The following is a 15,433-nucleotide window of genomic DNA, read 5'->3' on the forward strand; positions in this document are numbered from 1 at the left end:
TAACAAGTAGACCTACCGGTATAGGTTACCTGGCGCGGCGTCAGTATAATAGCCATCTTTCGGAGCTCTAAGTTTGGTCAAGGGGGCAGTGGCGTACCGTGGCCGCTCCTACCCCGGGGTGCTGTAAAATTCAATTTTGCCCCGGGATTTTGCCTCCCCTTCCTCAACAAAAACTGTAGGCCTAGGCCTATAGTAGGCCTACAATTTTTTCACAATTTTTTATAGGCCCCCTAGGCCTACTTTTTCAAATTTTTTCCGCCTTTTTTCTTTAGGCCTTCTTCTTCCGCCGCCCCTTCGTTTTCGCCGCCCCTGCTTTTACCCCGGGGCTCACGCACCCAAAGCCCCCCCCAATTTGTCATTTGTGTTGAGTGCCCCCAGGTAGGCCTACGGTAGGGGGTAGCCTATAACTAAATAGGCTTAGGAAAACGCTAGTGCAAATTTTCCTGTTCGCTAGTAGGCCTAGTAGGCCTACGTTCGCATCATAGGCGGGATCATAGGCCTCATCAGACCATTTAAAGTTTGCAAATTGTTAATTTGCTAGTTATTGCTAATTAGGCCTACTAGCTGAGACCATAATACCTAAAAGGATTAGGGTTTATCTGTTCATTTTGGCAATGCTGTATAGGGCCTAGAGGCTGAGGCCTATTTGCCTGAAATCAGGAGTGAGTACCTTCAAGTGGATCTATTATATTTTACGTGATTTCGCAATCGTAATGAAGCTTTAGCGCCCAATTAGGTGGTTTGACTTGTAAGTCAATTTTGCATAAGGCGAGTTGCAAGCAAGTTTCAATTTGGGCGTATTTTTTGTGCTATTCTGCTGGTCTGTGTTGCAACCCGTAAACTCAGTCAGCACGCCAGTAATGTTTTCGTTTTCAATACATGCATTGAATAAGCCAAATCGCTATTGTAACTTCCGGTTTTTTTAGGACACTTTGCCCTTTGACCTATCTGGAAAATTCAGAAAAATTTGGGATTTGTGCGTACAAAATATAATTTAAAACGTGTTACTAGAATAAAAACAAACTTAAAAAACATTATTATTAAATGAATTAATTATTTAAATATTTTTAATGATAACATTATGAAATAATAAATAAATTATTAATAATTACAGCAATTTTTCCGATAGGTCAAAGGACAAAGTGTCCTAAAACTGCAAAAACTGTCCCACAATGCATTGCAAACTTCCAATGCCGATTGGGCTTATTTTATGAGATTTATTTTTAACATGTAATTTTTGCAAAATGGTTGGTTTCACACCCGAAAAAGAACGCAATCTGACACCCATAGATTATGGCATCGCTGGTGCTGTGAGTGGTGCCGTGACAAGAGCATTGGTTCAGCCACTGGATGTTCTCAAAATTAGATTTCAGGTAAGCTTAAAAAATATTCTAAGCTTATTCATATCATATCATAATTAACCTTTCCTCCGACGCTGATGCGGGATCCCGCTTAGTTGGAGTAATCAACCAGAACCAGAACCAGGTCATAATAAGATCAGCCATACCAATTGCATTACAATGTATGTACCCACCAGTGATGTTTTGATTGGTATAATTCAGTTTAAACTAATATTAATATTAACTTCTATTTTTTTTTATAATAAAATAAATAAGATACATGATCATTAAATTGTAATTTGTATTAAGGGGGTACTACACCCCTGGCCAATTTTGTGCCTATTTTTTGAATTGTTCTTAAAAATTATAGCACATTGGTGACAAGTAAGATATGTATATTATAGGGGCAAGGACTACAACTACTGCATTGGAAATACAGCAACTCAAGGCAAGTAGTTGCAAATTCAGAGCTAACAACAGCAAAAACGCATATAGTAGGTATGCTAGGTGAATTCAAATTTGCCATCAAACTGCATCATTTTACATATTTAATTAAAGCCCTTGAGTAAAGAAAGCCAAAACTGAAAACATTTTTGTCATAGCACTTTCCGTAACAAAGTTACATCTTGTCAAAGATTGACTTTCATCAAAAAGATTCTGCTAGCAAAATTCCCCAAAACAGCATTTAGGGGTGTTTCTAGATCTTAGTCTCATGGCAATAGCAGCTTTTTTTTAATGGAACTGCTATCCAAATCCCTCTAAAATTCCATGTGCGAGTGGCTCATCACCATAAAAAATCATATATTTGGGTCAAGTGAAGTATAGAAAACATATTTATGTAGGTTTCCTTCACCGACCTCAGGCGACCTGTTCTCGAAAAAAATTCAAATTTCAATGTAAATATGCATTGTGTTTGGGCCCCGGTCTAGCCGAATTTCGCTGACTAGCAAATGTGTTAACTAAGGTTTGCCTGGGATACCTACATATAGTTCATTCATAAATTTCCACTCGGCAACAGCAGATTGCCTCAGCAGCCAATCAGAGACAAGTGCGTCCAACGCAGTAAATACGCGATGTATACTTTAAATATGCGTTCGTCAAAGGTTTACTGAATTTGATTATAACACTTAATTACTTAACGAGGCGCTCATATTGGCCTGTAATGCATATTAACAACCGACCTCATCATGCAGCCGCACTTATTTTCAATTATCCAAGATAATTTGAAGATAATCCCAAACAATTGCAATAGGGTATCACAGAAAAGCTAACACTCTAAGCAATGTCACTTCAGAAGGCCAAAGATTAAGTTGTGTAAGGATTTTATTTTTATGAATGAAGTTTTTGTTGTTGAAATATGTTATGTAATGGTTGAAAATGAATCATGAAACTTGAAAGTTTGTTAAACCCATGGATGGGAAAAGTGTGAAAAATTTAGCCAAAACCCTAATGTCATTGAATGTATTAAATTCCAATATCTGTGATTAAATTAACCCAACATATTGAGTAGAGAGTTATGCAGAGCTGGATATAAACTTAAAGATCGTTAATAGGATGACAAAAATACACCAGGAGTTCAGAGGAGATGATTTCCATGATCAGTGCACTACTCAAGATTGACTTCGACGGTGATTACAAGCTTAGTTTCTGTTTAAATTACTCCCTATAATAGTAGTGATACTTTTGTAAGTTAGTCTTTTACATACTAACATGTACTAATGAACATGTGATTGACAGTAAGTACTGAAAATATAAAGTAGATAGCTCTTTCCAATAATTTATCAGGGGGTGTAGTACCACCTTAAGAGTACAGCATGTAATTATTTTGTGCAAGGTCTGATGACTGATGCATGAGCCTTGCCCTTGATCATATGTCCCGCAAGGACTTTATAGGCCATGCCCATGGGAATCAAATCAACGATGATTACGGTACTGAAAAATTAAACACTCACCCATAGTATATCTTGTCTCTCCTTTCCATAATTTAGTTGCAAGTCGAACCAGTCAAACGAACTGTGACCGATGGTAAATATCACAGTGTGCTTCAAGGGTTTAAAACCATCTACCAGGAAGAGGGAGCGTCAGCATTGTGGAAGGGGCATGTCCCAGCTCAAATCCTCTCTGTTCTTTATGGAGTTGTGCAAGTAAGTTCAGGATAGCAGTATGGCAGTCAAGTTAGTATAGTTGGCAAGGGATTAGACTTCAGTGCAAGAGGTCTTGAGTTCGAACCCTGGTGTGCTTGGACAATTTTCTCATGAAAATAATTGCACCAACTTGAAATTTCTCTGGACAAGGAACTAGCTAAAAATAATTAAAATTGTCTCGTTTATACTGACACATGCTACTCGAGGAGCTGATCCTGGTTGCGATGATTATATGGGTACACACTCGGCAGTCCACGCTTTATAATGCGTGCGGTTCGAAATTCTGAAAATTGGTGAAAGCGTGGGGTTTAAACTTTTGGGTAAAAAGCGTGGACTGATATAAAGCGTGGGATTAAAATAAAAAGCGTGGGGCTTCTTCCAACTTACAGTATATTTTTATTGAATGATAAAATAATAACCATAGTTCCAAGAAAAATCACCAAAACTTGCACACTATGTCGCAAGATAAAATTCCATTTGATGCAGGCTCGCGCTTGTTTACGTGAATCCAGTGCAATGTACACAATATCCTCCCCGGAGGCGCTGCCAAAACACCTACATCATATGCAAATGTCCGATTTTCCATGACGTGTTATTTTTCTTTACATTGATCGTATATGAGTGACGTCATTCAGGGGTAGCGCTAGAACTAAACACTCCAGTGTCCGCAGGGACCCCCGAACTTGCAGAAAATTAAAAAGTAGGGGGTCCGGAGTAGAGTTTGGTGAGTCCGAGTTGCACAAATGCAGCATAAATAGTATGTCTGCAATAGCGCTAGATTGAAAAACTGGGGGTCTGCAGGGACCCCTGAACTTGCAGAAAATTTAAAAACAGGGGGTCCGAACTCTATTTTGGTGGGTCCGGGACCCCAAAAAGCAACCTAGCGCTACCCCTGACGTCATTAACATGCATAGTTGATTGAGCGAAGCAGCACGGAAGAAGTAGGATATAGTCGCTGAACAAGCGTACGTCAAGTTTCATGACAAGAACAACATTTGAACGCCATAAAAGTACAGTTATTCATTAAAATGCTTATTTTACAGTACAGTAGTAGTTTTTTCATTGTTCACGTAATGTATCAACTTAATGGAGAAAAACATCAGACTCGCATGCGTGTGAAATAGGTGCAGAATTCGGGCGTACTTGATACTTGAACCAAATTGCGTGCGACTTTGTCAGTTATAGCGGAAAAAGCAAAAAGTGGTGGGGGTCAAGAATTTTCAGTATAAAGGGTGCCTCAGTAAAAAGCGTGGGGGTCAGGAATTTTCAGTATAAAGGGTGCCTCAATAAAAAGGGTGGGGGTAAAATAAAAAGGGTGGGAGTCAAACCCCACTGCCGAGTATGGGGTAGACCAGGAGACTGCGCCTGTATTGAGTTGATGTTTCAAATTTCTTAGGGAACCAGCTTATTTGATGCAGTATGATCTCCTGAGCATTTTGACACCATTTTCATCCAAATCTGCCAAAAAATGAGTAGGTGCCGGCCAAAACAAGTTTTTGGACAGGGGGGCCTGAAAATCAATATTTTCATCAACAGTCATTATTTTATGCCTGATTCTGTTAAAGCACAGATCCTTATTTCCAGGATCTGTGGTTAAAGTTGGTATTGATTTGTAATGTAATTCATGTCTAGATTTCCATTTTTGAAAGTTGCATGAAAATTGGAGTTGTCGTTTTCTTAAAATGGCCATTTTATGTCCAAATAAGGATGTGAGGGCGCTTTGCATGAAACATGCAAGACAGACAGCTTGCAAGACTAGGTCATGGGTATCGGTCAATCACAAGCCTTGATTGTGTCCATTTGTCTGCAATACGTGTGTGTTACACTGCCCAATGGAAGTGACATAACAGTATGAAACCAACAATACACAGAAAATCAGGGTAATTTTCACTCAAAATATTGTCCATTTCCAATGTTCTTTCAACAAAATGCAGTGCCATCTCATATCTTTTGCCCAATACTTTTCTTGTTATTTGCCTTGTTATTTGCCTTGAGTTCACGGGTCATAGTTTGTTAGCACTTTGTCATCTGTTCAATTGAAATTTACTGATTTTTCGCCGCTAATTCAGGACACGTTTTTTTCTTCAAAACTGGGAGTCCTGGTAGAAAAGCTGTGAATTTCATCCATGCTAAAAGATGGAAGATGGTGGTGTTAAAATACATATTCAGGCCTGAAATATTTCATGCCCATTGGAACTGCAAGATGCATACTTTATCATTTCACTAAGATTTTTTTAGAAAATTGAATAATAATTTTTGTTTTTCTGAATACAGTTTACTACGTTTGAATACCTCACCAAGCATGCATACTCATCACTACCAAGCCAGATGAAAACAGAGAAGGCAAAACCAGTCTATCATTTCTTCTGTGGGGGTCTAGCAGGGAGTGCGGCTACACTGGTGGTACAACCAATGGACGTCCTTAGGACTAGACTTATTGCTCAAGGAGAGCCTAAGGTTGGTGATGCTCAGACTGATTTTGTACAGTTTGTTAGGGAGTACAGCCAAAATGGTTTGCTGATCTCAGTCAAGCTTTACTGCCTTCACTGACAGTTCAGCTTCGCTAAAGCCTTCAATACTAACAAGTAAACAGTATACCAGTTTGTTGATATGTGTCGGAGCCTTCAGCTAAGCAGCAGGATTATAAACACGGATCAATGACGCAAACATAATCAATTTTTTTTGTGTTCATTAAGTACTTAACGACCCACGCATCAAATGCTCAAGTTGTCACTTTTAAAAACAAGCATGTCTGGGGTCGTTGTCTGCAGTTAATAGAAAGTCAGTTATAGGTGTCAACTCAAAGGGTCGTCAATTCAAGCATGTTTGTAAAATAGATTCTATCGATTTTGGTCAACGGTGGTATCGGAGCGGTGTATGTAAATTCAGCTTCTATAGGTTTGGGCAGGGTTCCCGTTAAGGTTTTAAAAATGTGCGTCCGTAATGACGCAAGTTTGCTGACGAGGTTGCAAAAACTTGCGTCCAGACAGATTTTTGTGCGTCCATCTGAAATTCACGATTATGATGATACACACGTACCCCGGGTCTACACCCAGGGGTGGAATTTCGTAAAGTGCCACAGGAGTCCAAGTGGATTCTCGCAAGATAGTCAGGGAGTGAAAGCAGTTTAGGTAGAATTAATTCCTCAATAGACGATTTTTGTACCAGCGAGTGTAGAATATATTGTAGTATTGTATAACAAAAATCGACTAAAATCTACTTTGGGCAAAAAAAATTACAAGCCTTAGAAAATTGCACTTATTCTAACTTTGAGCAAGTTTAATTCAAGAGGTAAATAGAAAATACTTTTTGCGGCGTGGTCGCATCAGCTATCGCGACGGCATTACGCGCTGATACATGAGCGTCAAATTGCGTATATTGCGCATACACCGTGTTCCGCGCTAACTCACATTTTATTATAATTATCCTTCCGCACACACGGTTCGCATCATTGATTGCATATTTTGCCATTTTGATCATGTCTGTTTGCCAAAGAATTGTGGATTATTAATTGGGATCTTCAGCATAACTGCTTTCAAGATACTTCGAAGGTGTCGTATTTAGTATTAGTCTAAATAATTATATTATGCACCACGCTGCCTGCTATAATAGCCCACTAGGTCTAGGCCTATTATTAAAAAACCCAAAAACATGTCTCTCGTCCTCGGCTCTATAGTCCGGGTTTTAAAAACAAAAAAGAGGAAGAGTTGCTTTTTATTTCTTATGAATGATCGCAAAATTGGTGCAAATACAAAGAAACTAATGTCTGGGAAAAAAGACAAGGGCTTAGTTATTTTTGTTGTTCTGAGGGGTAGCCCCCGGGAGTAGTGCCCCTTTAAGTTAGGCTAGGCCTATGTGATCACAAAACCTTCCATGATGTTTGGTTCTTTTAAGTGGATCGTGGGCCCCCGGGGGTAGGCCTATACCTCTAGGCCCTACATAGGCCTACGTGGTCCAGGGTAGCGTGTAGTACGGTGTGTCCCGATTTAGGGAGTGTTCATAAATACTTTGGTGGGGGGCTGGAAATTTTTTTTTTTTCATGTCAAAAATTTTTTTACCCCCCCCTCTTCACGAACCCAAAACTTTTTTGACCCCCCCTCTTAATGGACCTAAAACTTTTTTGACCCCCCTCATATAGGTTCAAAACTATTTTGACCCCCCCCATCATAATGTACCATTCTACTAATTCAATTCTACTACCATTCAAATGGCATTAATGGTATTAAAATTTGTATTAATTTAAAGTGCAATAAAATTGTACGCATGTCATTGATGTGGAAATGTGGAAGCTAAACGAATGAAATTTGAGGTAAAAGTGGATAACATAGGCGAGAAGCGCGCAAAAATATGTACTTTGGGGGCTAAAATGGCCAAATATGAGCTTAATTTGATCAGAAACACACATACAAGCGTCAACATTGGGGAGATGGTTGAATGTGCCATCCCCCGGGATCTATGCCTATATGTTTATTACGCCTATGTATTTTAGCCCAAAATACAGGGGCGTAAAAGTTTTCTTGGTCGGGGGTGAATAAAATTTCGGGACACAGACGAGAAAATAAATTGCAGTTGCAAATACATATACCGGTTTTGTTTTTTAGAGAGACTGTACATGTATTTGAGCTTCAAAAAAAGGCTTTATTGGGACAATACGCGTGCAAAAATTGTGTATTTCGCCCATGATGGGATGAAAATGCCTTTATTGTGACAATGTGGGCACAAGCAGCGTGCAAACATTTTGTATTTTACACTATTTTGGCCCATGATCGGGTTGAATTTATATGGAATATTGTCTAGGCCCGATAGCATATTGCATTGTTTGTTGCATCGTATAATTTGCATTTGTCCATGCTAATCTCCTTTTTTGTCAGAGGGGCACTTTTCTCTTTCATTTTTTGTCAGGGGCCCTTCCGCCCCCTGTCTACACTACTGCCGAAATGGTGTGTTTTGCTCTTAAATTGATGGGCCAGTTAAGCATAGCATAAAATTTTGCAATTTTACCCTATTTGGGTCCAAAACATGGTGCTTTTCGATGTGCTAAAAAAAGTTGCACATGGCAATTATTATTATTGCTTTATTTTTTCTTCTTTAAGGATTTTTAGGGGATGTCCCCCCATGGAAAAAAAATTAGAGGGGAGGACGTGTACCCGTTTCTCCAAGCCTCCTCCGCCTATAATTGTAATGCAACATGATTTAGTTGTATATATTAGTGATAATAAATGAATAATCTGTACTACATGAAACATTATTGTAAAAATTGTCAACACTAAAGAAGAGCAAAGATATTGCAGCTTTTAGTGATTTAAAGAGCTGACCAGAAAGAACTGACACAAACCTCAAAATTAAGTTATAGGCGACAATTTTTAACACTGGATCAAATGTACTTTTGTTCTGGATTAATACTGGAACATTTAGGCATGGCAGCGAGAATTTTTTTACACTCCCCCCTCTACATGCCGAAAAACTTTTTAACCCCCCTGTTCATACACCCAAAACTTTTTTAACCCCCCCTATTCAGAACTCCTAAAATTTTATGACCCCCCCCTACATATTTTCCAGCCCCCCCCACCAGAGTATTTATGAACACTCCCTTACCACATTTTCCCTCGCGAAGCATGGTGAAAGTCTAGGAGAAGTAGAGTAGAAAATGAATTTGTCAATCATATGAATCTAAACGTTTTTTTCTTCAATCTTGTAGAAAAAAATCTATTAAAGCTATATAGCCTAGGTTAAACTAAGTTCCGTCAACTTTCGCTTAGAAATAAAATAATGTTTGAGCAAGGTTGTTTTAACGATAATCCGCCATCGATTGTCAGTGACTCAAATGGAGCGATAACATTTCAATCAAATCTATATAATAGGGCCTAATAGGCTCCCACGATATCACATGTGTAAAAGCGTGTGCCAGCAGGTATGCAATGACGTAGGCCTATAGTCCTATAATATTAGGCCGTCAGTTATACATTATACATTAGGAAAATAAAAACACGATAAATCTATACTGCAATAGCAAAATAATTGCATAATAGGCTTTTATACCAACCAGTTATAGGCATAAACCAATCTGTTAGCAGACTAAATCATCAGACCAAATGGTTTGTAGACAGTGGCGTTGTAGTGTGCCCCCTGCCCCCGCCAAGTTCGTCATGGCCGTCGGTTCATGATGTAAGGCCGTCGGTAGACGGAAGGCGTTGGTGAAAAAAATTGGGTTAACAATAGATTATTTTTTACCCAGAGTGACAGAAAAAAGGGGAGAATACCGCCTATTATTCTTTTTATTATCCTTTTATTTATTTATTTATATTTTTGCTCTTCACTTTTTCAAACCATGCACAAATTTTTGGGTCAACAAATAACAACTTCCGTCGGCAAAAAATATTTCCGTCGGTACATTTTACAAGTTGTGCCCGGCCCCCCTCCCCTTTCCAAACTCCTGGCTACGCCACTGTTTGTAGACCAAATGGTTTGTAGAACAAATGGGTTATGGGTTATTAGACCAATTGAATGAGCCCCCGGTGGTAAAATTCGAACGGCCGCCAAAAATCGCTTACTCTCCCCTCTCGCCTGTCAAAATCGCTTGCCTCCCTCTCGGCCCGCCAAAAACCTTTGCCCCCCCAGCCCCTTGCACATGCCAAATATTTGGGATCCCAATTTGCAAACCTTATATGATCTTGTCCCCAGCCCGCCCCCCCGCCCCCATTTCACCCTCCTCCAGGGCTCATAATTATTGTACAGGTCTAGATAACTATTAATTTCCGTTATAGGCTTCTTGCAATGTCTGACATAGTCTGGCCTACATGTATATATATACCAATTAGGCCTAGGTTTAATGACTATAATTAATTGGTGAACGACATCAATGAATTTTTTACATCAAATGTATTACTTAGGGCCTAAATATTTATTTTTTCATATCTATTCAACAAATGGGGACATCTTAATTCATGTATGACGAACAGGTAAAAGTTGCAAGAACTTCAAACGCGATTAGGGCCTATCTCAAAATGGCCATTTAGTGATACGCCACTATTTCATCCGAGCGACAAATTATTGCACAAGGTGGCGATCAATTAGACACCGACTTCGCGTGATGTGTTCGTGACGCTCTGGTTTACGCAGTATGCAAGCCAACACGCTCACTTGTTATGCAACGCAATTACAAAACAGTAAGCGAGACGCGTTAACCATGTTTGCGTAAATGCGGCTCAAAAGTCGGAAACGTTCGTGATTTGTGTATTTTTGCTGTAAAATAGTGATTTTCAAATGTCTGTAGATTTTTTTGCCCAGGGTGGATTTAAGTCGATTTTGGATATGTGATAGAATAATTGCAGCCACGTCGACCAGTACAAAAATTGTCGATTGAGGAATTAATTCCAGCAGACAGCCTTCCCAGAGCTCTCTCTCCCTCACTAAGAGAGTTTTGCGAGAGTCCATGGATTCCCGTAAATGGATTCTCGTTGTACAATCTTGCGGGAGTCCAAAAGGTATTATATGTAGGCCTACGTAAAATGCATTCAAACAAACAAACTAACAAATAAACTAACAAAGTTAAGTTTTTAATATGTGTCATCATACTCTCACTTCCATATATGTCATTGCATCTTTGGTGACTTTTCCTTTTAATTTTGAAGGCTTTGAGTTTTAAGGCGTGTTGAACTTAAACGTAAGTTCACTGAGCCGATCATTTCCAGCGAGAGTCCACGTGGACTCTCGCAATAGGACTTTTACGGGAGTCTCTGCGAGAGTCGACTCTTGGACTCCCGCGAAATTCCACCCCTGTTAACACCTCATCAAATGTTGATTGTTAAAAAAAAATAAAAGTGCATTTTCGCCGTGATATTCCATCTCCATTCGCTATGATAATTTTTCTCATTTCTGTGTCAGTTTTGGTCCGAAACGTGGTCAAAAACAGGTGCAAAAACATGAGCAAAGTCTGTCAATATTGAGCAATTTTCGTTCAGTACTTTCACTTCCGCATTTCTATTTTTAAATTAACGTGTTGTTGATGCTACAAAAACTAAAACACGCTGCCACAAATAATACTGAAAAAGGGTTATCATTTGGATTTTGTCTTTAAAATTGCTTTTATTCATCGTAACAATAATACTAATAAAGGAAACCTAGATTATTTATGAGAAAATAAACTTAAAATATTAAAAATTGAATATTGTCAGGTTGTGATAAATAATTAAATAAACATTAACCGCACGTTAGCGGCACGTGCTTGCTTGTAAACAAATCAATCGGGACTTCCCCAGGCCATCAATCACCTGTACAGCGTTCGTTCGGAAAGCATGCAATCAGTGCACGATTTCCTGACGTTGCATTTACAAATATTGGAGAATTTACTTCAATTCTCAGCAGGTGGGTCAAAATTTTGGGGCTTTTATTATCTTAAAAATATAAAAGAATAAATATTTCTTATTTTTATCATCAATTAATGATAAAATTTGAAGTTTTGTCTGCGCCCACGTGCATGTGACATGGACGCAAAATACTTGATTAGCCATGTGAACTTGCGTCCAAATTTGTAAAATACGTTCTTCATTAGAATGCGTCACCAAAGGCAGCAAAGCTTGGCTGAGCTCAGCGAATCATTTTGGCTGTCCTCAAGTATTAAATATGCATCCACATTTTTGGAATTGGGCATGTTTATTATGTGAGAGCTCTTGCCACTAAATGCTGACAGTGAAAACACCCTGGCAACATTATGCTCAGGTATTCAATGGGTATGAAAGCATTAATGCTAATTTTGTTTTGTTTATTTGTTTGTTTACACTTCAGACTTACACTGGTACCACACAAGCCATAAGACTAATGTACAAGGAGGCTGGATTAAGGACTTTCTATAAAGGCTTATTACCAACACTATTACAACTCTTCCCATATGCTGGGTTTCAGTTTGGGTTCTATGCACTCTTCAATTCAATGTGGAAATATACCATACCCAAACCTAAAGTAGACAAGCAGGTAACTGGTCGGCACAAAACAGGTACAAATTATTTTGTATTTTTTAGCTTCTGGGATGTTGTCAGTTATTGAAGTTGGGCTGGGATTAGTAACAGGGTTCCCGCAGTCCTTGAATTTGAAAAAACCTTTTCAAGGCCTGGAAATATGCACAAGGTCCTTGAAAGTCCTTGAAAATTGGAATTTTACCTAAAGTATAATTTTGACAAAATTTGAGGAGTGGAGAGGAGCTGTCACTTTCATTAATGGAGAGGAGCTGTCACTTTCATTAATATGTGCCGCATTTTATTGAGCAAAAATTTAATAATTTACCATCATAAAAAACTTCCCTTATTCTAAAATGAAAGAAATGTTTACAATCTTACATCTTCAGTTGCACCTACCTTAGAGCAACCACATGAATGTATTATGCACTAGGTCTGCGCATACATCATGCTACATCCGCGCACCTCTACAAGTGTGTTATGCGTTATCAATACTTGTGATGACGTAGGGTTGTGTACTGCCATATAGACGACACCCGAAATCATGCGATTGTCCAATCAGATTATGTGTCTATTAACAATACCACTCCCACTGAATAAGAATGACCAGATATATAGCTTTCTTGAAGTGTGAACAGATCTCCTCTCTCAACATCTCTACAGTCCCTATCCAATATTTAGACCTTGTCCAAGTCAACATGATGGTCTAGTGACTCTATGTGAATATGTTGGGAGACCTTGGACAAAGTGAATCTGGGATGTCTGTGTTCAAGAATCCTGGTTCTTGGCAGATTTCTCTTGTGATCTACCCCCGGCATGGAATCATATACACTGGACCAGTGATATTCTGACTTTTGTCCAATTTTGTTTGAACTGTATGTCACACTTAAAAAAAAGCAAGATTGGTTAATTCCGCTGATTATTGAAGTAAAATGTGACCAGATCTGATCTACTCTGGCCAAAGTCAGAAATCTTTAAAATTGAGTTACTACCATTAATAACTTGCTCAGTACCTACACTTACTAATGTAGAATCCCCGGGTTGCAAAGTTATGAATATTTTATATGTCAAGTTTTCTTATGTTTTTATTGTTTTTTTCTTCCTCACTTTTTGCCTATATCTCAGTTTCATTATTGCTGACTTTGGATCAGATCTGATCAGATTCTCGTATTGAGATCAGAAGTTTTAATTTGCTATTAACATTAATTTGATTAATTTACGATAATTCTATTTTCCATATCCAGTCATCAGCCAAGCATTCGTATGTGGCGCCCTATCCGGTCTGTGCGCAAAAGCCGCAATTTACCCGCTGGACATGCTCAAGAAGCGCCTCCAAGTTCAGGGATTTGAAGAAGCCCGCAAGTCTTTCGGTAAAGTGCAGCACTACAATGGTCTCAGGCACTGCGTTGTTGCTGTAATCAGAGAAGAGGGAGTGGTAGGATTTTATAAGGGTTTAGCACCTAGTTTACTTAAGGCCGTATCAGCTGCTGCAATAATATTTACTTCTTATGAAATTACTTGTGATATTTTGGATGCTTCAAAGAGTTGATGAATGGCTTGGCCAAGTGGCATTGTATTTTATTCTAAGTGGAAAGTGGAAATGTTTGTGTGAATAATTTTTCGCACTTTGCCAATTTTTAACTGTTTCCCTTGTTTTTAAATTTGTGATTTTAAGTTTCCTTACATTGACCTATGCACAAAAGGAATATATGCACACATTATTTTTTTGCGGTCAAAATTTGGACACGAAAGACGCGAAAATAAATGCAACGTGAAAATGTCCACTTCCACAGTATTTTTCTTCTTGGTGAGGCAGTGATGTCAGTGCGCATTTCATTAGGTGCAGCTTCAAATGGTGTGCGTTCGCTCAAAATGCTGCTGTACACAGACACGCATTTAAAGACGCTGAATAAATGCACCTGCGACATAGCTGCCTCAGTGTGTTTACATCACAGCCACGCTCAGAAGAAAAATAGTATAGTTGCCCAGCCTGTCTTGTGCCAAAGTAATACTAGTTTGACTTGAAACATGGTTATGTATTGAGCGCTCCTAATTTAGAAGGCGCCTGCGGATAAATACAAAATGTAGTTTGGATACTTCAGGGTCTCTACATTGTGCTATAACGGCATGATGCGCTTTACAGAGGGCGCTTTGACATACATGGTGATAATAAGGTGGGCTTTATTAATCCCTATATTGTAAAGGTCACCCTTAATGCAGCAGCTGATCTAATGAACATATAAAAATATGACAAATAGTGGCGGTACAATACTGTAGACCATTCCTATAATTAGCACTTTCCTGCCAATGATTGGGTCAACATTGATATCACATAATTTTAAAGTAACAAAACTCTGGAAGTCATAACATTGACAAGAATGAGAGTATTTTTTGTTGTACTTTCGAGATCGGCTAGTAATGAATAAGGGCATAATGAAATTTATACTATAGACTAATCCAGTTTTATGTAGAGGTTCAATCCCACCGGAAATGTGAAATGATGCAGTCTTGGTGGGGATTTTAAACTGCATTCCATCACCCATGTTACACAGACAAGAGAATGATGAAAGTTTACAACATAATACAATATAACTTATAAGATAAATTTTAAAGCAGTTTTTATTCACCTAATTGGGTAGTCACAACACTAGTTTGTGCGGATGGGACCCAATTCTGACCATCACTTAGCTTGTTGGATTTGTCTATACTGTACAATTACACAAAGAAAATTGGAATGAATGTTGTCACCAATGATTAATTAGCAGTCATATTTTGCGATTTCTCGTAAATGTTATGACTTCCGAATTTGTTTAGCCTTCTTGGCCTCACTTTTATTATTTTGTAATCACATGATATCGATGTTTACGCCATCAACGGCAGGAAAATGACAGTTATAGGAATGGACTATATGAACAGTGTGCAAATTAAGTGGTCATCCAGGCATCCTGAAGCCCAGATTTGCTGGCGGATGACCAGAAATTCACTGCAGGTTATCTGT

At 38.7% G+C, this 15,433-nt stretch overlaps 1 protein-coding gene across 1 annotated transcript; it reads left to right on the forward strand.

Moving 5' to 3' along the window:
* The first annotated feature begins 1,211 nt into the window (after positions 1 to 1,211).
* LOC140164664 (mitochondrial thiamine pyrophosphate carrier-like) lies at positions 1,212 to 14,015 on the forward strand. Its single transcript, XM_072188008.1, has 5 exons — positions 1,212 to 1,373; positions 3,329 to 3,484; positions 5,759 to 5,941; positions 12,269 to 12,476; positions 13,680 to 14,015. Exons 1-5 carry the CDS (start codon positions 1,245 to 1,247, stop codon positions 13,982 to 13,984), a joined length of 981 nt encoding a protein of 326 aa, XP_072044109.1. The 5' UTR covers positions 1,212 to 1,244; the 3' UTR covers positions 13,985 to 14,015.
* The last annotated feature ends 1,418 nt before the right edge of the window (positions 14,016 to 15,433 follow it).

The sequence above is a fragment of the Amphiura filiformis genome, chromosome 11 (assembly GCF_039555335.1).
Source record: "Amphiura filiformis chromosome 11, Afil_fr2py, whole genome shotgun sequence".
NCBI lineage: Eukaryota > Metazoa > Echinodermata > Ophiuroidea > Amphilepidida > Amphiuridae > Amphiura > Amphiura filiformis.